The 23,908-nt window shown below is 44.0% G+C and overlaps 1 protein-coding gene across 2 annotated transcripts in view; it reads right to left on the bottom strand.

Annotated features, from left to right (window-relative positions):
• Window positions 1-4,473: 4,473 nt before the first annotated feature.
• Window positions 4,474-23,908, bottom strand: part of RBBP6 (RB binding protein 6, ubiquitin ligase) — a 41,661-nt gene continuing 22,226 nt past the window's right edge. Inside the window, exons 5-17 of one of the 2 annotated variants that reach the window (XM_073559288.1) lie at window positions 20,128-20,216; window positions 19,920-20,016; window positions 19,307-19,446; window positions 18,992-19,164; window positions 16,502-16,605; window positions 15,995-16,344; window positions 15,737-15,830; window positions 15,591-15,651; window positions 14,962-15,025; window positions 13,156-13,524; window positions 12,400-12,501; window positions 10,332-12,071; window positions 4,474-7,730 (exon numbers count right to left, since the gene is read on the bottom strand). In XM_073559288.1, the coding sequence (XP_073415389.1) occupies window positions 6,002-7,730; window positions 10,332-12,071; window positions 12,400-12,501; window positions 13,156-13,524; window positions 14,962-15,025; window positions 15,591-15,651; window positions 15,737-15,830; window positions 15,995-16,344; window positions 16,502-16,605; window positions 18,992-19,164; window positions 19,307-19,446; window positions 19,920-20,016; window positions 20,128-20,216 (5,112 nt within the window). In that variant the 3' untranslated portion in view covers window positions 4,474-6,001. The remainder of the gene's footprint in view (window positions 7,731-10,331; window positions 12,072-12,399; window positions 12,502-13,155; window positions 13,525-14,961; window positions 15,026-15,590; window positions 15,652-15,736; window positions 15,831-15,994; window positions 16,345-16,501; window positions 16,606-18,991; window positions 19,165-19,306; window positions 19,447-19,919; window positions 20,017-20,127; window positions 20,217-23,908) is intronic. The other variant, XM_073559290.1, reaches the window with a different exon arrangement.

The following is a 23,908-nucleotide window of genomic DNA, read 5'->3' as shown; positions in this document are numbered from 1 at the left end:
ACAAGGTGAGCCAGAGGCAGTACTATCTGTACCTACGTCATTTACAGGTAAGACAGGGAGGCAGTACGGTCTGTGCCTGCATAATGTACAGGGTGAGACGGAGGCAGTACTGTCTGTACCTACATCATTTACAGGTAAGATAGGGAGGCAGTACTGTCTGTGCCTGCATAATGTACAGGGTGAGACGGAGGCAGTACTGTCTGTACCTACATCATTTACAGGTAAGACGGAGGCAGTGCTACCTGTGCCTGCACAATGTACAAGGTGAGCCAGAGGCAGTACTGTCTGTACCATTTAAAGGGAAGACAGGGACTACTACAGTCGTACTACCTGTAGCCACATCATTTACAAAGACAGGCCATAATAAGTACTTTCAACATTTACAGGGAGGCACTACAACCTGTACAGGGAAGATAGGGAGGCAGTACAATCTGTTCCTACATTATTTATAGGGAAAGACAGGAAAGCAGTACTATCTGAATTTACATAATTTACAGGGAGGCAGTACTATCTGGACCTACATAACTTACACGGACGATAGGGAGGCATTACAGTGTAATTTTGAGGAAGAGACAGAGGGAGGGAGGGAGTACAATATGAACTAACATACAGAGACCAGGAGGCAGTACTATCTGTTTATATAACTTACAGAAAGAGGCAGGGCGTTTGTACTATCTGTGCTTACGTTATTTACATGGAAAGACAAAGAGGCAGTACCAGCTCTACCCACATCATTTACAGGGAAGGACCGAGGTCAAACTATTTGTAATTATATCATTTACGGGAAGGCAGTACTATCTGGACTACCTTAACTACAGAGCTGATAGGGAGGCAGTACTCTCTGGACCTAAATAGTTTACGGGTAAAGACAGAGGCAGTACTATCTTTACCTGCATAATTTACAAGGCGAGACAGGGAAGCAGTACTATCTGTACCCGCATAATATACAGGGAACATCGGGAGACCGTGACCGTGCTATCTGGACCTACATAACTTAGAGCAGTTTCCCAAACTCCAGTCCTTGCATTTCCCAACAGGTCATGTTTTCAGGATTTCCTTAGTATTGCACTTGGCATCAGGCATTCTCTCACCTGTGCAACACTATGGAAATCCTGAAAACATGACCCGTGGGGGCCGGGAGGACTGGAGATTGGGAAATACTGATTTAGGCCAGTACAATCTGAATTTACATGTATTACAGAGACCAGGGGGCAGTACTATCTGTTTACTTGTGAGCAGGAAGAGACAGGGAGTTTGCACTATCTGTGCTTACATCATTATTTACAGGGAAGACTTGGAAGCAGCACAGGCCCATGTTGTCCCCGTCCCCTTGAGCCAGATGGGATATATTACTAATATTACCCTGGATGGAGGAAAGGAAGATTTACTACAAGACCAATATTTCTAATGATACCCATGGCCTGCTGGGTAAGGGACGGAGTCAGCGACTTTGTCCTCCATCACAACTCTTAACAGTGTGGGTGTCCTGAGAACACCGATTCTGTTCATAACATAGCAGACAAGGCAGCCCCTGACCAGACAGGCCCTTCTGGCATTTGCCAGAATTGCCAGATGGCCAGTCCCACCCCGAAGCATCATGATTGGTAACTATTATTTACAGGGAGGCAGTACTGTATGTGCCTACATTTACAGGAAGTCACTGAGCGGGTGAGGGGGATGGCAGTACTATGCGCATCAATGGTTTGCAGGCAAGTACGGTGTGTACCGCTCCCTCTGACAACGTGCGCTGCTGGTCAAACGTGACACTCATCCATTTTAAGTTTAGTGCCAAAAACTTGACATGCAGCAATGTTTCGTCTGGATAAATTCACAGCACTGCACCCATGCAGTCCTACTGCATATACCCATGGATTAGCGAACTACAAGTACACGACTTTCCTGCTCCTCAGGGTGCGATGGGGACAGGGGTCCTAGCCCACTGCATTATAGATGTGAAGTGCCAGCACCCTCTGCTGGTCACCATGTGAATTACATGTCAGTTCCATGGCTTTGTGCATAGTAATTTGGATGATGGAGCAGAGCAGTGCTGTCGCCTGGGCGCAGTCACAGGAGCCATTTTATAGACAGGCGACCATTCGACAAGAAAGCGAGATTTTTAGCATCCCAAAGGATTTTTTTTTTCTCCGCCTTACACTGCCCTGTACAGCACAAGGATTTTTTTTTTTTCTTTTTATAAGCACTGAAATGAGGGTAGAACACAGAATTCATTGGAACACAGAGCAATTTTTGTATTTCTTTCGACAACGCTGCATAAAAAAAAAGTGCTGGAAAACAAGCCAGCTCTCTTTACACAGAACTGAGAGCAATCTGACCACCAAATAATTGATAATTCAGGTATATCAATAAGGTGTCCATAACTCCTACACTATCACCGCTGCAGCCAATCACTAGGCACAGACACAGCGGCGAGGTAGACGGTACAAGTTTACAGAGCCCAGTCCCAGTGATTGGCTGCAGAGGTGATGTATTGTTGGCGTACTGTACATCTTATTGATAACAGTGGTGATTGGCTGCAGCAGTCACATGTTGTAGATGGGATGTCAGCGCTGCAGTCCTGTAAAAACAAGAACTCCGAATCCAGTAATGTTTGTGCTGTCATTTTGAAAGCAATACTTCAAGGGGTTGTTGTTTTTTGTTTTTTTTGCTTAAATGCATGTATTTTGGAACAAAAAAATATTTTTGCAAATCAGGTTACATAGAAATTTTGCACTTTTTTTTATTTTACTGCACATTCAACTTTGATGTGGTCATAAATCAGCCGAGGAGCTCAGAAGAAAAGCTACAAACTCTCCCTTCAGACCATCATAGGGAGCTCACTGATGGATTCTTCTGCGGAAAATAGGTAACACAACAATGCGGCTGTAGGAGGAAAATGGTGCAAAATTATTTTTAGCCCCCAAATACCTATACTTGCAGGAGAAAAGAAGAAAAAAAAAAAAGGCATCTTCACCCCCTCTCCCATCCTCACCAAACATTGACAACTCCTTTAACACTTCACCTTTTCCTCCTATTTTAGCCAGATATTGTTAATGTTCATTTTTGGTCTTCGCTCCTTAGAGCGCACGGACAGGTCAGCGCCAGGATCACATTTATTCCAGTCTTCTTTATCAAACATGTCATATAAATTGCAGGAAAAATGTTAATATTTAACCCAAGGCGATTGTGCCAATCTGTGGGACTAGCAAAATAAAGGATCTTGGGAGACATAAATCAAGGATTTCCCAATCTATATGTCATCCCATCTAATGGGAGAAAAAAAAAAAAAAACACAAAAAGATGGCACCCTTATGAACCAGCCAAGAGAACACATGTAAATGATACTTTTGGTGTTTCTGGTCATATACCCTAAAGCAGCATTCCAACCGGATGTGTACAGATCCAAACTTTTTTTTAGGTTTATTTATTTTTTTTTTACTTCATTAAAAATACAATTACTTTTTTTTTTTTGCAAAGTGTTTTGTTTGATGGGAGCATCAAAGTCATGTCACCACCAGAAAATTGTAAACTTTTGCTTTCATGTATCATGAGAACTATAATTTTGTTTTTTGTTTTCTTTCCTCCAGCATTTTACTTTAAAAGGAGTTGTTTGTTGTTTTTTTTTTTTTTGTTTGTCCACCTTGGGGACAGTTTTTTTTTTTTACTACTTCAAAGGCTAAAAATCATTTTTGCAAATGGGTTTGATTAAAAATATTGCAAATGTTCCCCCGTGAAAAATGTTTTTAATAAAAAAATAAATATTTTGCACCGCAACTTTGATGTGGTCATACATCAACTGAGAGGAACTCATAAAAAGACCGATCAGAATGACAAACTCTGCTGCCATTCAATCAGAATGAGCTCACTGACGGGTTCTAAGTGAACTCATTCTGCAGCATTAGCTGGAGAAGCTGAACTGTGCAAAACTTTTAACGAAGCCCAATTGCAAAAAAAAAAAATGTTTTCTTTGGAGCCAAATACATTTCTAGACTAACAGCTTGGTCTTTCATGTTACATCAGCATTACCTTTCTGGTCTTTATCGGTGTCCATTCATCACTTATGCAAATTTTTTATTTTTTTTTACTCATACCAATCTGGAAAACCCCTTTGAGGTGAATATACTCAGCTGGACCCGCAGATAGCCCCATGTAACATTTACGGGGTAAGGGGGGGTGGGGGTCTCAACTAACGCGTGTCTGGATTCCAAGGGCAGATGTAAGGGGGCAAAGAATTGGGCATGTTGGATGACAGGACGCTGATGTCGGAAGATAAGCTGCCGCCAGGCCGAGTCTGACCCATAAGTAAGTAGGATTAAATTTGGCAGAAATTGCAAAAAAAAAAAAAAAAAAAAAAAAGTGTTGCCAGGTAGGAAAGGTTTCAGACCGTGTTACCGTGCCAAACCGAACACCGATCCCCCAATTCCTCTGACCTACCGCCAGGATCTACCTAGAAATGAACAGACAGAAACGCAAACATTTGGCGTAGAGAACTTTAAATTCATTGTCATTTATTTACAGCAAGAAAAAAAAAATATATATTACACGGCTTGGTTTGAGGTAGGGTCGCTTTTTTTCTTTTTACAAATCTTTCCAAACAATGGGACATCGTGGCAAATCAAGCTCGTCTGCATAGTGACGATTAAAAAAAAAAAAAAAATCTGAAAAAAATCCAGTTAAAAAAAGCAAAAAGATCTATAGAGCTGGTAAAAAAAAAAATGCAAAGAAAGTCATGGAGAGCAGCGTCCGCGGGGTTAGATGTGACGACTCGTCCTTCAGCCTCGCAAGTATCCAGAGATTTGACGTCTCCTCCACATTCGGGATATATTTATCACAGATGTGCAGCAGCCTAAAAAAGATTTACCCTCATGCTGCCGATAGTGGAGGGGGTAAGAGATAAAAGATAGTCTCGTCCAGTAAGGGATTTTTTTTTTTTTTTTTTAAATGGTTAGATCCAAAGTAGTAAATAAGAGCCGCTAACCAGCAATGCAATTTTCACTTCCTGAGACTGAAGCACTTCGCCGGTCCTGGTTAAGTAGTGCTGGAGGGTCAAGACATTGTTAACCCCCAGCCTATCTATAACCTGGTACCTCATATAGTCATAACATGATATACTAGCAGTAGTAGATGGGTATTGGGGGGTACAGGATCGCCATGACTACCATGTACCATAAAGCGACAATAGGAACATTACCTTGAGGTAAATACCCATATAAATGCTGCTAATTAGGATACGGTCATTGTACTTACAGTGGACGGAAATATGAAGCATCCCTCAATAGTATAGTCTGCCATTTCTCATGTCCCATATATCTCCCTATCCTTGCACTGGTCCAAAATTTAAAAAAAAAAAAAAAGCACCTCCCCATAATAGACACCTTTGTTGATTGCTCATATTATACAGGAAAAAAAAATAGAGCTTAAAAAGAAATATGGCTGGAAGATGAAAGCATAGCGCAAGTGAGATTTCACACTCCTTCCCACTATTGCTAAAGTGCAGGCTCTGGCAGAGTAGTCCTTTCCCCTACTTATCAAACCGTGGTTATACGAGCAGCATTCGGGAGACTGGTCCACAGCAACTTGCTGTGTTAACCCATCAAAGGCAGGCAAAGTCGTATCTGGGATTATAATCTAAACAACCGAGGCCGACCCCATCATCCAATGCGGCTGGGTATTGCAGGTGACACTGTCTTCTCCGGCTACATAGGCATAAGCCTGCCCTAACTTCACAGTACCCCAATTTCCATCCTATTCATGGCTAAATGCCTAATAGATAAATAAAAATTAAAGGGAAAAAAAAAAAAAAAGTATTTTCAATGTGGTCACAACACAGATTTGTACAAATATTTCCTTTATAAAGCTCTGATGTAAAAATCAAAGAATCAATATATTAGGTGTGGCACAGTTTTCCGTTATTTACACAGCAAATTAGCTTACATTACATGGAAAATACAAATGAATACAGGCGACGGCGGGCGAGCTCTTCGCCCCGTTGCACAGTGCAACATTACATGGTGGCGGGAGGTTTGGCTTTGGCCTCCTCCTTGTCAGTCTCTTTGTCTTTACTTTTCTTGGATTTCTTTTTTTTGTGTTTGTGTTTCTGGCCCTTCTCAGTCTCTGACTCGTTGCCCGTGTGCTTCTTATGCTTCTTGTGTTTCTTATGCTTCTTGTGTTTCTTCTTTTCCTTCTTCCTTTTCTTTTTGTCTGGGCTGCCCGCTGAGCTTACACTACTGCTTCGACTACCAGAATCGCCCGGACTGTGGCTACGACTTCTGCTGCCGGCCGGACTGCTGGCACTTGTAGCGGGCAAGGTACTACTGGCCGCATCTGTAGCAGCCGTGTGCTCGTCGTCCTTGTTTTTGGTTTCCTGAGGTTCGTCTTGTTTGACTGAAGCCTCACTATCGCTTTCATTGTAATCGGGCACAAATGAGGCTTCGTCAGTGTCTCTGGTTAAGTCTGTGGAGAGCCGTGTGGTACGGCTTTGAGGAACCTTGGTCTTCTCAGAGGCGGCTTCCTTGTCTGTTTTTACCTCCGGCGAGGAACGTTTGGAGTTAGAGGATTTTTTATCACTCGTGTCTTCTGAAATTTTTGATCTTGAGTTGATCTTCTCCTTCCCTCTCTCACTACTCCTGTCAGATGGCACCGAATCAGCATTGGTCGGCCGCTTAGACTCAGAGGACTTCTGGTCCGTCCTTGGTTTGCGTTCTTGACCAGGGCTGTGGCTGCCGCTCTTTGAGTCTCTCGGGGTTTTCTTAGATTCTCTAGAGGAGTCTCTGGCTCTGACTTTTTGGGAGTTGGATGATGAATCTTTGCTCCTGACAGGAGATTCCTTTCTCCGCTCATCCCTCCTACTGGATCCCGTGTGCTGCCGACTGTCACGATCTGACTTTTTCTCTTTGCTTTCACTGTCTGTCTTTTCCTTTGCCTTGCTATCATGCTCAGGTCTTTTTTCTCGATCTCTGCCTTCATGCTCTTGTTTCCGGTCTCGTTCCTTGCTGCCATGTTCTTGCCTCTTTTCTCGATCCTTGCTGTCATGTTCAGCTTTTCTCTCCCGGGAATCGTGCTCTTGCCTCTTGTCATGATCGTTCTTTTTGTCTTTGTCTCTGCTGTCATGTTCGGTCTTCCGGTCTCTGTCATGATCTTTCTTCTCCCGCTCTCTGTTCTCATAATCTTGCTTTCGGTCTCTGCTGTCCCCATGGTCGGACTTCTTCTCACGGGTGGGAGTAAAGTCTTTGTTGGCGCTGCCACGTCCTGCTTCCTGTTTTTCAGATGACCGGTCCTTCGAGGACTGTTGGTTGCGTTCAGAACTGCTGTCATTTTGAGAACTTCCTTTTCTTTTATCAGAAGATTCCTTTTCGGTCGCAGGACTCTCTTTATCTTTTGATCTATTCTTGGTCTGGGTAACTGTAGTTTCCTTGGTGGATTTGCCATCTTGTGGAGTCCCTTCATTTGCCGGCTTCACTTCCTTTTCGGGCAACAAGACAGAAGATGCTGGTTTGGATACAACGCTCATCGGCTTTCCTGTATTGGACGTTCCTTGCGTGTCCTTATCATCGTCCTCAGACTCAAACTCGTCCTTGTCCCATTTTGACTGTGGTACTTGAATCATTATTATGACGTCTTCAGGTGGAGCCGTACTATCGTTGTTATACTCTTCTAAGGTCTTAATAACCGTTCTTTTGGCATCCTGTTTTTCTTCCGCTTTCCGGACAGGACTTCCACCTGTAGAGCTGGTGCTGTAGAAAGAAAATTGTAAGAAATTACTACAAACTAACACTTCCAAAACACGTCATTGCCAAATATCTACGTTCTACAGAAGCATACAAAAATACTTAAAACACAAAAAAGTACATTAGAAGTCTCTGTTAACATCACAATTATGGTCTCCGTAAAAGATGTAGTTTGAAAACGCCCCCGACTGATATACAGTGTTTTGCAGATTGTAAGACGCACCTCAAATTTCGAGGAGAAATATATGAAAAAAAACATTTTTTTTAATAAAATAGTGGTGCTTCTTATAATCCACGCGTCTTATTGCTTACCGGGGGAGCAAGCTTCATCTGCGTATGCCCCGGCAGCCATTTCCCTGAATCCATCGCATAGTAAACCATGTAAGGGCGGGGGCTCTGGGCTTTCACAAAATGTCAGCACACACACCACCGAACACCCGCAGCAGCGCACATCGGAACACCCCCATCCCAGCCTGCGGCAACGCTCCACTCTTGCCTCCTCCAGCATCGACCCTTGGACCCTGCTCCACCGCGGCCGGTAAGGTATATCCGCATTATAAGACACACCCCCATTTCCCCCAAAAAATTTTGGGGAAAAAAAGGGCATCTTATAATCCAAAAAATACGGTATGTCCTCAACGTCACCCATCTTGACCTCGTTGCATTTTCTGATAGTTATCACGAGCGGTGAAATCCCTGGGCCGCTCACACTGGGCTTCCTTCTTTGCTGAGGGCCAGGACATCACAGTGATTTTGGCAGTGATCAAAAGATGCAGTGAGGACCGGATGGGTGATTGTGGAGAAGAGGGGCCAGATCAGTGAGGCGAGTATAAGGAAATTTTTTTTTTTTTTTTTTTCTAACATATTACATTTACTAAATTGGAGTCTGGAGAGACACCCCAGAGCTTAATAAGACCTTACAGTTGTGGCCAACAATATTGACACCCCTGCAATTTTGTCAGATAATACTCAGTTTCTTCCTGAAAATGATTGCAAATCACAAATTCTTTGGTATTATCTTCATTTGTCTTAAATGAAAAAAAACACAAAAGAGAATGAAGCAAAAAGCAAAACATTGATCATTTCACACAAAACTCCAAAAATGGGCCAGACAAAAGTATTGGCACCCTCAGCCTAATACTTGGTTGCACAACCTTTAGCCAAAATTACTGCGACCAACCGCTTCCGGTAACCATCAATGAGTTTCTTACAATGTTCTGCTGGAATTTTAGACCATTTTCTTTGGCAAACTGCTCCAGGTCCCTGATATTAGAAGGGTGCCTTCTCCAAACTGCCATTGTTAGATCTCTCCACAGGTGTTCTATGGGATTCAGGTCTGGACTCATTGCTGGCCACCTTAGAAGTCTCCAGTGCTTTCTCTCAAACCATTTTCTAGTGCTTTTTGAAGTGTGTTTTGGGTCATTGTCCTGCTGGAAGACCCATGACCTCTGAGGGAGACCCAGCTTTCTCACACTGGGCCCTACATTATGCTGCAAAATTTGTTGGTAGTCTTCAGACTTCATACTGCCATGCACACGGTCAAGCAGTCCAGTGCCAGAGGCAGCAAAGCAACCCCAAAACATCAGGGAACCTCTGCCATGTTTGACTATAGGGACCGTGTTCTTTTCTTTGAATCGCTCTTTTTATCTTGTAAACTCTATGTTGATGCCTTTGCCCAAAAAGCTCTACTTTTGTCTCATCTGACCAGAGAACATTCTTCCAAAACGTTTTAGGCTTTTTCAGGTAAGTTTTGGCAAACTCCAGCCTGGCTTTTTTGTGTCTCGGGGTAAGAAGTGGGGTCTTCCTGGGTCTCCTACCATACAGTCCCTTTTCATTCAAACGCCGACGGATAGTACGGGTTGACACTTGTAACCTCGGACTGCAGGGCAGCTTGAACTTGTTTGGATGTTAGTCGAGGTTCTTTATCCAACATCCGCACAATCTTGCGTTGAAATCTCGTCAATTTTTCTTTTCCGTCCACATCTAGGGAGGTTAGCCACAGTGCCATGGGCTTTACACTTCTTGATGACACTGTGCACGGTAGACACAGGAACATTCAGGTCTTTGGAGATGGACTTGTAGCCTTGAGATTGCTCATGCTTCCTCACAATTTGGTTTCTCAAGTCCTCAGACAGTTCTTTGGTCTTCTTTCTTTTCTCCATGCTCAATGTGGTACACACAAGGACACAGGACAGAGGTTGAGTCAACTTTAATCCATGTCAACTGGCTGCAAGTGTGATTTAGTTATTGCCAACACCTGTTAGGTGCCACAGGTAAGTTACAGGTGCTGTTAATTACACAAATTAGAGAAGCATCACATGATTTTTCGAACAGTGTCAATACTTTTGTCCACCCTCTTTTTTATGTTTGGTGTGGAATTATATCCAATTTGGCTTTAGGACAATTCTTTTTGTGTTTTTTCATTTAAGACAAATTAAATGAAGATAACAAAGAATTTGTGTTTGCAATCATTTTCAGGAAGAAACTGAGTATTATCTGACAGAATTGCAGGGGTGTCAATACTTTTGACCACAACTGTACATTTGAATATCTCAGTAAAAAAAATACACTGCTTGGCTGAACGTAGAGATCCCAAATCCTTCCTACCTGGTATAATCCACCAAGGTGGATCCAGATCCATCAGAAGCAGGAACCTTCTTTCTCACTTTTCCCTTCCCACGTTCAGTTTTTGGCTTGGCAGGAGCAGCCGGATCATTTTTCTCTTGCGCTTCCTCTATTCCACCAGCAGCTTCAGTATTTGTGATTTTTTTCCCAGTCTCACGATTCAGTTTGATTTTTTTTACGGTCACCGTTGACGTAGGAGCTTTGTCTGTTGTCTCGGGAACCTTCTCGGGTGTGACGAGCTCCGCCTCAGATTTCAGTTTGGCAGCTGGGGGTTTCAGAGTCTCGGTGGGCTCCACTTTTATATTCTTGACAGGTTTTTCTTGCTCTTTTTCCGCAGGTTTTTCGTCAAGTTTTCTTTTGCGTTTATCGGGTTTGGACTCTGCCGTTCTGGGTTTTTCGGAAGCTTTTTTAGATTTTTCTTCCTTAATTTGGGGCTTGTCCATCTTAGAGTCCTTTGCATGGTCCTTTTTGTTTTTTTCATCTTTTGTCTGTTTATTATCCTGACTGTCTTTTGTTGCCTTGGGATGTGCTTTACGAGGCACAGCGGTTTTGTCATCTTTTTGGCAAGATGTATGCTTTGAACTCTCGTTCTTCTGAGATTCCTCTTTGAGCTTTTTTGCCAATGGCTCATTGCTCGCCGATTTCACTTTTTCTCCATCCCCTGCCTTTTCAACCTTGACTACCTTAGACAAAGTTTCTTTCTTGGGTGGGTTAACGACATCAACCCTACGTTTGGTCTTATCTACTTTTGCTCTGGGCTTTTCTCGTTTGTCCTTGTCGGAGGTCGGCTTGAGCGCAATCGACTCGGCATCCATGGGCTCGTCTCTAACTGGGGTGGCATCATCCTTGCTGGTGGTCACAAATATATGTTCTGTTCTTTTGCTGTCATCGTCTCGATGTTTTCTGGATCCATCATTTCCAGTCTTGGAAACGCCTTCGCTTTCTTCTTTCCGTCTCTTTCTGTGTTTCTTATGCTTGTTTACTCTGGAGTCTCCAGATGGAATAAAAGGTTCCTTTTCTTTTGATTTTCTAGTATCCTTTACGTGTGCTTCCCGTGGTAGAAGCTTCTCCGGATAACCACTAACTAAAGGGCGCAGTCGGGGTAGTAAAGGCGGAGGATAATTGTCTCTATGGCCACGGTTATACGGAGACTGATCTCTTCGAGCCTGAGGCTGAAGGAGAAATCTATTGTCGGGGAAGTTTTCCCTACCGATGGGCGACCTCTGTCTTGGAATAATATTAATTGCGCCTCCTTTATAATACTTCTCGTACCAGTCCCTGTAACTACGTTCCCATTCCCTATAGGCTTCTTTTTCATAAGAATCTCTCAGATCAGGCTGTCGGCCATATATAGCTTTGACGTCATATGGCGGGAGCTCACGATAGCGGTTTGCGTAATCTCGTTCGCCTTCCACTTGCTGAAGCAATCGCTTATTGGGGGGAGAAGGTGGTCTGTAGGGCGGTGATCTAGATCGAGAGTGAAATCTTCTGTATGGAGATCTTGACCTGGAACGAGGATATCCATGAGATCGGGACCGGGAACGGTAAGTACGTCCCTTTCCATGGGCTTTCCTCTGGTAGGAAGGAGATCGCGACAAAGACCGAGAACGAGAACGACTGAAAGACCGGGAATAAGAACGTGACCTTGAAGAGCCAGATCGTGATTTAGAATAGGAGTAGGAACTTTTGGAGTAGGAAGATCCAGAGTAAGGAGATTTGGACCTACAAAAAAACAAGGAAAAAAAATTAAAAAAGCATGAGCACAGACACACACATCTATATATAAATATTTTTTATTTTTTTTTTCTAATTATATCTATTATTACATCTACAAAGCATACATTAACCCAACCTGGAGAAGGTCAGGCAAAACCATCAGACACATATGAGTTGGGGCATGAATGATTTAACTTTTTCTTACATGTGATAGACAAAATCCTGAAAATGTACACAGAAGAAAAAAAAAAGTAAGGGATGATAAAGTTCCAATACACCCCAACAAAAAAGAAAAATACTGATCATGCTTTAGAGCTTTTCACTGTTTTCTTACCTGGAATAGGATCGCTTCCGCTCTTTTTGTATTTTCTTGTATTCCAGCAGTTCTTTCGCAAAGTCGTTTGCAAATTCCTCAAGTTTTGATTTCTTCTTCTCTCTAAAGTAAAATGTATAATTACAACAAAAAAAAAAGAAAAAAATGGTAAAGAAAAAAATAAAGTCAACATGCAAGTTGCTGTCTTTATAAGAGAAAAGAGAGCTATATGCATAGTTGTCTCGAGTGTTTGGTTTCAGGATATTGTCTTATCACAGAATCAATTAATAGATGCAAATTACTTATAGAATGATTTACTTTCTTTTTTTATTGTTTACACATGCACGTGTCCAGTGGACTGAGACCCCGATTACAACAATTTTTCACTTACTGGGCAGTTTCAATAACATCAGTGTTATATCAGCTGGAGATTATCACTGCAGGACTAGGTGTCTTGTGCCTTCTAGTCTAACCACGCCCTCAACCACTAATTGGCTGCTTTATGTCAATGTACACAGAAAGCTGCCAATCAGTGGTGTGGGTGGGGTTATACAGGGCTCAGTATTTTGAGAGAGTAAGTTTTGTCTCAGTGTTGCGTTACAGCCAATGTGTCAGGACCTGGTGTCCTCAGTGCAATATATCATGGCACCTTTATATAGCACCTCTGTAATCAGACTTTCCCACACTGTGCACAGTTTAATCTCAAACACAAACGTACGCTTTAGTTTTTTCTTACAATTTCTGAACTTGCAGTTGTCCTTTCAATTCCATACTTACTCCTCCTTTAGTCGCCGCTGCTCTCTGTAGAACTCCTCCTTAGAGAGCGGTGGTGCCAGGGACGGGGCAGGAATAGCGTTCGCATGTGCTGCCTGAACTGCCGGATTGACCCACGGGGCAGACACTGTAGCGGGCGCCGAGGGGAAGCCCGGGGGTGGAACATTGTAGCCAGCCGCGGGAGGTTGTCCAGGTGGGAACTGTGGCGGGAACTGAGGTGGTGGCACACCAGGAGGCAGCTGAAGACCATGGGGTGGTGGTGGAGGAAAGAGGGTTGTTGGTGGTGGAACAAATACTGGCCCCGAGGATGGCAAAGGCGGTACTTGGTTTCTTGGTGGGCGATCATTGTGAGGGTGACGGCCACGGCTATGTCTAGAGAGAAACAAGAAAACAAATCTGAAAAAATAACATCCCTCAAATCATATGTAATGTAGTGAAGTACTCCAATCCAATGTGATGTACTCCAGTTCTCCATTCAGAACATGTACTACTGCGGCACATCATCCTTAGGATTGGTGGGGGGTCCCAGATCATTAATTGATGGTTTATGTTGCGCCATCACCAAGATGGGAGCATTACTTAGAGAAAGCTAAAAGTTATTATATACCAAACTAGATGGAGGCCCGATGCTATCGCATCGGGAGGGCGGTAATGTCACGATGGGGGCAGGCTTTGCAGCGTTGAGAATCTCTCCCCCCATGTGCTCACCCACGTATCCACTCTCTCTTTCCCCATGTGCTGACTTCTCCCATCTGTGCGCTCTTCTTTGACCTGTCTACCTCATGTGCTATCCCCCTTGTCTGCTCTCTCCTTCCTGTGCTGTCCCGTTTGAGCTGTCTCCCTGCTGTGCTCTGTCTCTCTCACCCCTGTCTGACCGTGTACAGAACATACCACAGCTCCTGGGCAGGGGAGGAAGCAAAAGACAATACTGACATTACAGCAGGAGATCAGAGAGGATTCATTTTGTGAGGTAAAATATTGTTTAAAAACAGTCACTGAAAAATTATACCTCACAAAATGAGAGCGAGCGTGAGTAAGAGCGAGCGAGAGCAAGTAAGAGAGAGCAAGTAAGAGCAAGCGAGAAAGTGAGAGCGAGAAAGTGAGAGCGAGTAAGTGAGAGCGAGTAAGTGAGAGCGAGTAAGTGAGAGCGAGTAAGTGAGAGCGAGTAAGTGAGAGCGAGTAAGTGAGAGCGAGTAAGTGAGAGCGAGTAAGTGAGAGCGAGTAAGTGAGAGCGAGTAAGTGAGAGCGAGAAAGTGAGAGCGAGAAAGTGAGAGCGAGAAAGTGAGAGCGAGAAAGTGAGAGCGAGAAAGTGAGAGCGAGAAAGTGAGAGCGAGAAAGTGAGAGCGAGAAAGTGAGAGCGAGAAAGTGAGAGCGAGAAAGTGAGAGCGAGAAAGTGAGAGCGAGAAAGTGAGAGCGAGAAAGTGAGAGCGAGAAAGTGAGAGCGAGAAAGTGAGAGCGAGTAAGTGAGAGCGAGTAAGTGAGAGCGAGTAAGTGAGAGCGAGTAAGTGAGAGCGAGTAAGTGAGAGCGAGTAAGTGAGAGCGAGTAAGTGAGAGCGTTGCGTACGGCATATAGAGTGTGTGAGTGAGTGCGTGTGGTGCCACAGTGTTCTGCTGGTGGTACTGGGCAATAGGTTGGTACCAGCAGCAGTTTCCATATTGAGACACCCATCACTTGGGTGTCCCAATATGGCGGTCGGTGAACTTCCTCTGCTTGGAATTCTGGGATACGGTGACATCTGGACAGAACAGTAAATTAAAACATTACAAGGCAATTATATAAATAGATTAGCCCAAAATGATATCACTGACCCGTCCCATCCCATGTGCGGCCGTGGTCCAGAAGGTCTCGGTAGATTGGATCTCATCAGTGGCGCTGTGAAATTAAAAAAAAAAAAAAAAAATTGCAGTTAAAAACTCAAAAACAAAAAAAAATATAATGGTATATGATAGCTGTATCAGGGCAAGAAATACATGCATCCTATAAGTGCATTAATAAACTGGTGGCAGCTGAAGACCCTCACGACTCCAGCAAACAGCTCAGTCTGCAAGTAAAATCGTCCTTGACCTTGTGGGAAGCGCAGGGCGTGAAAGGGAGAGGAGAGGGGCCGACAAAGCTCCCCCGTACCACATCTAAACTTTTTGCACTTGCTGATGACAGCCATTTCAATTTTCTAGCTTTTATAGAGGTATTTTAGTGTCCAAGTTAATCCTTTGATGCCCAGAATTCCCTCAGTAATACTCAAACTTCAAGAGCTGGAGAATGTATAACCCTACAGCTAGACCTCAGCTTTCAAACTTCGCCCCCCACAGGAGTCTATGCGATAGAAGCTCAGCTGAACCCATCTGACACTGCAGGCATAATACAGAAGCTAAAATAACGGCAGAACACTAGGTACATAAATAGAAAACTATTCATGTGCTTTCTAACCAGTACGTACCCGGAGGAGGGAGGTGATGAGTAGAAGGTGGCATCTGTCCAAGTACTGGAACGTGGAAGCCCTGGGGGAGAGAAAACATTTAGGACCATTTTTTGCTATTCTGAGCTAACATAAGCCCACGGCTAGCAAAGGCTGTAAAGACTCACTTTGTCTCCCAGAAGGTTGTTGTTGGGCAGTGGTAAGCTGCTCGCCGATGTCCCGGAAGAAGAACTTGCACGAGATCCTTCACGCTTTTCATGACTGATAAAAAGTGATTAGAAATTTTTTTTTAGAAAAATACTTAAAATAATTAAAACCCTCCATCCTGTGTATGAGATCATATGAAACCTCTCAGTCAGTAAAGAGAATTTAATCGGTCCCAGCTCATTCTTCAAAAACGAGTGATATGTCCAAAACCAACTTACTGATACGTAGATTCTCGCTCTGGTTTCTCCCTCTCCTTTTGGACAGGTACCGGCAATGCAGGCTCAGTAGGGGGCACCACAGGAGGAGGCTGTGAACTGGTCTGTGTTGTGCTGGGCGCAGAAGACGTGGTAGTAGCAGCAGCAGGGCTTTGGGATGACGACGTTGGAGTAGGTGCTGATGTAGTGGGAGCGATAAGAGGATCTTGCTGGCGAGATTGCACAGGACGCGTCGGCTGCGGGGCGCTACGTTGCGGCTGAGCTGCTTGCTGCTGTTGCCGCAGCTGGGAAGTAGCTTGTTGTTTACGGATCCTCTTTGTATAACCGGTTTCATTTTTAAAATTATTCACAGCCTAAAAGCAGAAAAAAATAGTAACAAAGCAAAAAGTTAAGAATTACAGAAATGTCATATGCATATGTATATATATATATATATATATATATATATATATATATATATATATATATATATATATTTTTTATTTTTTTTTTATAGTGATTTTGCAGCACCTGACGCAAGAATTTATTGGCAATTAAGTTATCAGGAGAGACATCATTCTGATGACAAGTGGGGCACATGTGGTCCTCCGATTCCAGTAGTGAAGTGCGGATACCTAAATGTGGAAGATGAAAAATATGGATTCAGAATTGAGAGCAAAATTACAGCCAGGATATCCCTAATGCGAGAAATTACATTTAACCTTTTTATAACGATAACATTAAAAACCGAAGAGACAGGAAAGTTTTAACCCTCACTGGCTGTCCAAAATCGGACCTGCCAGATTAATGTATCCCCCCGATGATCAGTTGTCCGGCTCCCCCATACACAGTGTCATCTGAACCAGTCAATATTGGGAGGTTCGGTTGATGTTAAACTAATGTGTATTTGTGACTTTAATCATAAATAAAAGTTACAAAATAACACCCCATGCATAGCTAAACCGAACACACATCCTCTGTGATGGGAGAGTGGGTGATAACATGAAGAAAAGCACCAGCATCCATAACGTCAGTGATCACAGTAACAAATGGGCACTGGTTAAAAGAAGCGATAACACAAGGAAAAGTTCCCGTATCCCTTAGATTCATTATTTGGGTGATTCCGTGAGAAAAGTTCCCGTATCCCTTAGATTGGGGGCGGGCAATTCGTTTCCCCGAGGGGCCACATGAGAGACTTGACTGTTGTGGAGGGCCGAGCCAATAGGCTGGAATTAATTATACTCAATATTAATATCACTATATTATAATTATTATATCCCCCTATATAACGTTTGAACCCGAATACAGCCCCCCACAGCCCCTTATATGCTGTAAAAGCCCCCACACAGCCTCCCCATACGCGACGAGCCCCACACAGCCTCCCCCATATGCAGCATGAGTTCCACACAGCCTTCCCATATACTGCATGAGCCCCACACAGCCTCCCCATGTGTAGCATGACACCCCCATAGCCTCCCCATGTGTAGCATGACACCCCCATAGCCTCCCCATGTGTAGCATGACACCCCCATAGCCTCCCCATGTGTAGCATGACACCCCCATAGCCTCCCCATGTGTAGCATGACACCCCCATAGCCTCCCCATGTGTAGCATGACACCCCCATAGCCTCCCCATGTGTAGCATGACACCCCCATAGCCTCCCCATGTGTAGCATGACACCCCCATAGCCTCCCCATGTGTAGCATGACACCCCCATAGCCTCCCCATGTGTAGCATGACACCCCCATAGCCTCCCCATGTGTAGCATGACACCCCCATAGCCTCCCCATGTGTAGCATGACACCTCCATAGCCTCCCCATGTGTAGCATGACACCCCCATAGCCTCCCCATGTGTAGCATGACACCCCCATAGCCTCCCCATGTGTAGCATGACACCCCCATAGCCTCCCCATGTGTAGCATGACACCCCCATAGCCTCCCCATGTGTAGCATGACACCCCCATAACCTCCCCATGTGTAGCATGACACCCCCATAGCCCCCCCATGTGCAGCATGACACCCCCATAGCCTCCCCATGTGTAGCATGACACCCCCATAGCCTCCCCATGTGTAGCATGACACCCCCATAGCCTCCCCATGTGCAGCATGACACCCCCATAGCCTTCCCATGCCCACCCAAACATCCCATACACATGGGGGGGAGGACACCACATACACACCTCGGTCCCACACCCTGGCGCTCTGCTTCTGTTTTTGTCTCCAATGCTCTGACTCTCCGCAGTACACAGCAGACGCGCAGAAATGACGTACTCGCATCAGCTGTTTCACATGCCGATTGGTGACGAAAATGACCCCTCATCCATCAATGAAGTCAGTGCAGATGGAGATAGCAAGCGGGCGGCAGAGTGCGCCCCGTGGGGCTCAGTTTTCCAGTCCCTTGGCTGTCTTGGTCTGGGGGCCACACAGACAGCCAGAGGGCCGGATGTGGTCCACGGGCTGCACCTTGCCCAGGTCTGCCTTAGATTCATTATTTAGGCGATACATGAGAAAAGTTTCCATATCCCTAAGGGTATGTGCACATGGCCATTAATTGGCAGCGCTTTGGATGCAGTATATATCCTCTGCTTCCACAGCGCTGCCGGCTTTTGAACACAGGTGATTTCGTATGGTGTTCATTGAATCGTACAGAATCACCCCGCGTCCAATACATTGTATGGGTGAAATTTATCTTGCAGAGACATGCTTCGGTCTGGAAAGACGCGCCGAATGTCCGTCCCCGCAAGTGATCCGCAGGCGTCTGTGCTCGCATAGTGGGGATGGGTCTCAAAAAATCCCATTCACTATGCTGTAACATCTGTATGCAGCGTCCAGTACGCAGCGTGTACACCTACCCTTAGAGTCATTATTTGGGCGATACCATAAAAAAAGTTCCTGTATGCCGTAAGGCACATTATTTTCACTACGATCTAGGGACAGTGATGATTTGACCCCCCACAGAAATTAGGTAAAAAGACAGGCGGAGAATGAGACGTCCAACACACCACGTAGATATACTCACATTCATCACAATAGCTGTTTCCACAGCAGGGAATAACGACGGCATCGCTCATCATATCTTTACAGATCATACACAGGAGCTCGTCGGGGACGGGGTCTTCCTCCTCAGACGAGGACGACTGGGCCTCAGGAAGAAACGGAGGCTTTTCTTTCTTGCCCGTAGCATATGCCACGCTGGAATATAATAAATGGTTTACTAAGGGAAACCTTGGTAGTTACCTTTAAAAAAAAATAATTTTTTAAAAAACAGCGCCACTTTTTGTTCATAGGCTGTATCTGGTATTGCAGTTGTACATCCCATATAGGAAACACTTACGCATCAATGGTCGGTATGGCATATTTTCCAGTGTTTGTGAGCATCGCCCCCCTCATATTGGGATCTTCCACTTCCACCATAAAACTGCGAGGAATCCCAGTGCTCTTTTTAATCCTTGGACCAGACTCAAAAGTTTTGTCCTGGACAGGAAAAAAAAAAAAAAAAAAAAAAAAAAATATATATATATATATATATATATATATATATATATATATATATATATATATATATATATATATATATATATATATATATATATATATATATATATATATATATATATACACACATATATATATATACACACACACACACACACATATACATACACACATCATTACTGGTGCCCCCCTCCACTGACCCCCTCCACTGACTGCACCGGTACTGATGCAACGACAGAAATTGTGTTGCGCCCCTGAACAGGGCTGCGTGCTCCCATTTTAATGACAGAAAGCTGCAGTACCATTCATGGCCACTATAAAACGTATGGAGCCGTGTGCGTTGCAATGCACCATCGATGGTGAAACCCGCCCACCGACCTAAGGATATAGAGGGGGGCCTTGGAGGTTTTGCAGCAATTAAACATTGGCTTTTTAGAGTGATCCTGACTTACCCCATTTGTAGGACAATTCTTGATGTAATGACCAGGCTTTAAACATCGAAAACAAGTGTATGATGGAGGCGGGGGCCCCACAGGTTTTTTCAAATAGCTATTAAGAATAATAAAAAAAAAACAAAAAAAAAAAAAAAAACACATTGTTATCGCGATCGCCCATAAGCGGATCAGATTGGCGAACTGTTTGCGATCGCCGTGGACTTACTTGCTGGGGTCATAGTCATGGCCGGACTGAGACATCATTGCTTTGATTTTATCCTCTTCCGAAGCATTGGCTTCAGCCAGATTGGCGGTCTGTTCAACAGGCAATTGTTTAAGGGAGGAGAAAAAATTAGTCAAAACCGAAAATGAGGACGCAGAAAGCCCCAAACGCATCCAGGCACTCACACATTCAATGCTGCGTTTGCTCCTTACGCCTAAAAAAAAAATAAAAAAAATTCCCCACCTAGGAAATCAGAACACTCCTGAGGACCCGCCAGTTAAAGGCAGGAAGGGCTAAATTAACCCCTGCAATCCTGAAGGCAGTCGTCAGCATTGAAAGGGTTAAAATACAAAGGCCATGTTTATACCCGGAGAAATTACTCAAAACGATGAAGATAATGGTCAACATATCGGCATGCAAAAAAAAAAAAAATGTCTGCCAGTGGAACCCGCATAGTGCGTCTATGCAGATCGCCACCGACAGAACACAAGCGTAAGATTAGCGGCATGCGTCAGACGATTCTTCGGCACAAATGTTCTACTGCTGTAATCTGAGGACTGTCCCCTACACTGAAAAGGATATCCAAACTACGGAAAGCACGTCCTTGGTGCAGGAGAGACGTATTGCAAAAAAAAGAAGGGTCCAGCATTGGCAATGTGACATTTCTAGTTGTTTGTAAAGTGAAACCCAAGCTCGAAAAAATGGGCATAAATTCCTGAAAACCCCGTCAGTCTTAATGAGCGGTTGTAGCGTCAGATTGTATATCCATTTTATCATATGTGAGGTCTAACTGTGTGCGGATTGACGTCATAAAATACCTACAGTATGTAGTGGGCAGTATATGGAGTGCGCCCTCTAGTGGTGGCTGCAGACAGCAAGAATTTTAATCCCTTATATTATCATCAGAAAATGACCCATTTGTTAAATAATGTTTTATGTTAAAACTAAATCTTATTTTTGTATCACTTTCAAATATAAAAAAAAATAATTTGAACTTTTTTTTTTTTTTTGCAATTTTCGCACTGGCCACTAGACCCAACACTAGATTCCCATTTCTTGTCCTGTACAGTTGACTCTTCAGTAATCTCAGAGATAAGATAACTGACTGCTAACACCTCTATATACAGTAATGACATCGGATTCCACCATTCCCAATAGGTGATGTCACAGCTCACCTCCTCCTCCTGTACAATTCCCTTAGACCATGGTCAGATAACACTTCTATACAAAAAGAAGCTCAGAGTCAAGTTGAAGTCTAACATTAGGTCAAGTGGCCAGTGTGAAAATTGCTAATTATGAAAGTTTTTTGTTGTTTTTTTTTAAATCAATGAATACAATTTAATCTAAAAACCTTAAGACAATAGGTCATTTTCTTATGGACACATTCCCATTAAACATTTATGGCACAGCCACGAGATATGCCACGTGTCTCAGAGATGTGGGTCCCATTCACCAACTCCATAGTTGGAGGCCCCGACCTGTCCGGTGAGGTGTAGACTATACACCAAGGGCATCTCTAATTACTATCGGTCCTCCTTGTAGTGGAGACAGTGGGGGTACCCGCACCTATCAGACCAGCACATCATGTCCTTACTAACAGTTACACATTTCCCACAGCAATAAGGATACATTGAGTAAAAGTGAAAATTAATTTAAGATTCAAATTAAAATTAATATGTTGTGACTTATTTCGCTTAAGTTCACCTTTGAAGATCATTTTTAGCTAAATACGACACATCGCCTATAGACTCATTGCTTTTTACATTGTTATACAGAGTGAGGTGTTCAGATTTTGGTGGCATTGTCCCCCCCCCCCCCCCCACTCTGCTATTCTGTACAGAGTGTGGGATAGGTGGACAGCAGGCAGGTGTAAGCCTAATGCCGACCAATGCGGAATACATCACTAGAAGGATCACACCGGGACTGTACATCATACATACGGATTAAAAATGATGTTCACAGGTAACCTGCAAAGCAATACAATAATGTGCCGCTGCAGAGACCACAGAGAACGCCTCGAACATACCTCAAATCCAAAGTACAACTTAAGGCCCCGTCACACTAAGCGACTTACCAGCGATCCCGACACCGATATCAAGGTGTCAGGATCGCTGGTAAGTCGCTATGTGATCGCTGGTGAGCTGTCACACAGACAGCTTCACCAGCGATCAGCACAGCGATGCCGAGCGTGCGGCATCGCTGTAAAAAAATAATAAAAATATGAAAAATATAGTTACTCTCACCTTCCGACGTCCTGTTCAGCCATCCTGCCTCTCTCCACGCTCCGGTCCCAGTGATCCTTTGCATGAATGACCGCGAGACTTTGTTATCCCTCGAGACCATGATATCTCACGGTCATTCATGCAAAGGATCACTGGGGCCGGAGCGTGGAGAGAGGCAAGATGATTGAACAGGACGTCGGAAGGTGAGAATAACTATATTTTTTTATTTTTTTTATTTTTTACAGCTGATCGCTGGTCTCCCGCCTGTCACACACAGCGATGCTTGCTGGCCAGCGGGAGACCAGCGACCAAAGAAATGTCCAGAGGTTTCTTCCAGCGATCAGCGATACCGGCAGGGTGGCCGCTCGCTGATCGCTGTCACACACAGCGATCTCGCTGGTGAGATCGCTGTTACGTCACAAAAGTTGTGACTCAGCAGCGATCTCGCTACCGAGATCACTTAGTGAGACGGGGCCTTTAGAGCCACTTTCCAGAAGACATTAGTGGGTTAATCCAATAGCGGCTCTCCCATACAGTGTTATCAGATCTGCTCCAGTGGTGAACTAGTGACTAATTTCTGGGAATTTTCCAACTGTTATATATCCTATTCTGTGCAAATTCTTTTTTTTTTAATAGATCTATATCAATTAGAGCTACTGTCCCCTGCCTTGAGTCCAAGTAGAGAATTCTGTCAGCCTGAAGTCACCACCAGGGGGAGCTCACTGCATGCAGGAATATAGTAAAATCACTATTCAATACACATGCAACGGACAGTTTCGCAATGGTGGAGTCTCAAAATTTGAGCTGATACATTATTGGGTTATTTCCATCTTCATAGATGGAAATTTTCAGATAGCGCTTAGAAAACACACCACTTTTGCAATTTACGGCGTATTAAAATTTGCTGCTGTTCTTGAGATATTAACTTCTTTACAGCTCGTTGCCCGGGAGACCAACCACCGCTTATGTCTAGCTTGCAAGCGCTGCACTGAAGCTGGACGGAATTAGGTGGCAACAGCGCGTTATGGGCCAGCTTCAAAATAAAGCTGGTAAGCACTGCGGTGGTCGGACTCCTAGGCAACGACCAACGACTTACCAACAATACCCATTTATGAAGATAAGCGTAACCCTTTAATGTAGGATAAGAATTGGACACAGACTAAAACAAAGCTGTTAAAGTGGAATTCCCATCTCTAAGATCCTATCCCAATATGTAGTAAGCATATCAACAAAAGTCTCCAATTAGAAATGTAGTTTAGTTCTCCTGACTAGCTGGGTCGCATACACCATAGGCAGGGTATTGCAGTAGCCAACAGGGCTCTGGAGTCTGTAAGCCAAACCTCCGACTCCGCAGCCCTGGTAGCCAAGATATCCATAGTTATGGCCACTCACATAGTGACAGTTTAGTGGTTGTAACAATGAATACCTAAGCGACATAGCTAATCAGAAGAACTATACTACATTACTAATTGGAGGTATTTGCGATTATATCTAATACATACTGGGATAGGATCTTGACGATGGGAATACCCCTTAAAGGACAAGTTAACACAAACTAGTGA

This window comes from Dendrobates tinctorius, unplaced genomic scaffold (genome assembly GCF_039654945.1).
Source record: "Dendrobates tinctorius isolate UK_male_01 unplaced genomic scaffold, ASM3965494v1 ptg000267l, whole genome shotgun sequence".
Taxonomy (NCBI): domain Eukaryota; kingdom Metazoa; phylum Chordata; class Amphibia; order Anura; family Dendrobatidae; genus Dendrobates; species Dendrobates tinctorius.
The sequence above is the reverse complement of the archived record's forward strand: the minus strand, read 5'-3'. Positions and strand labels throughout refer to the sequence as shown.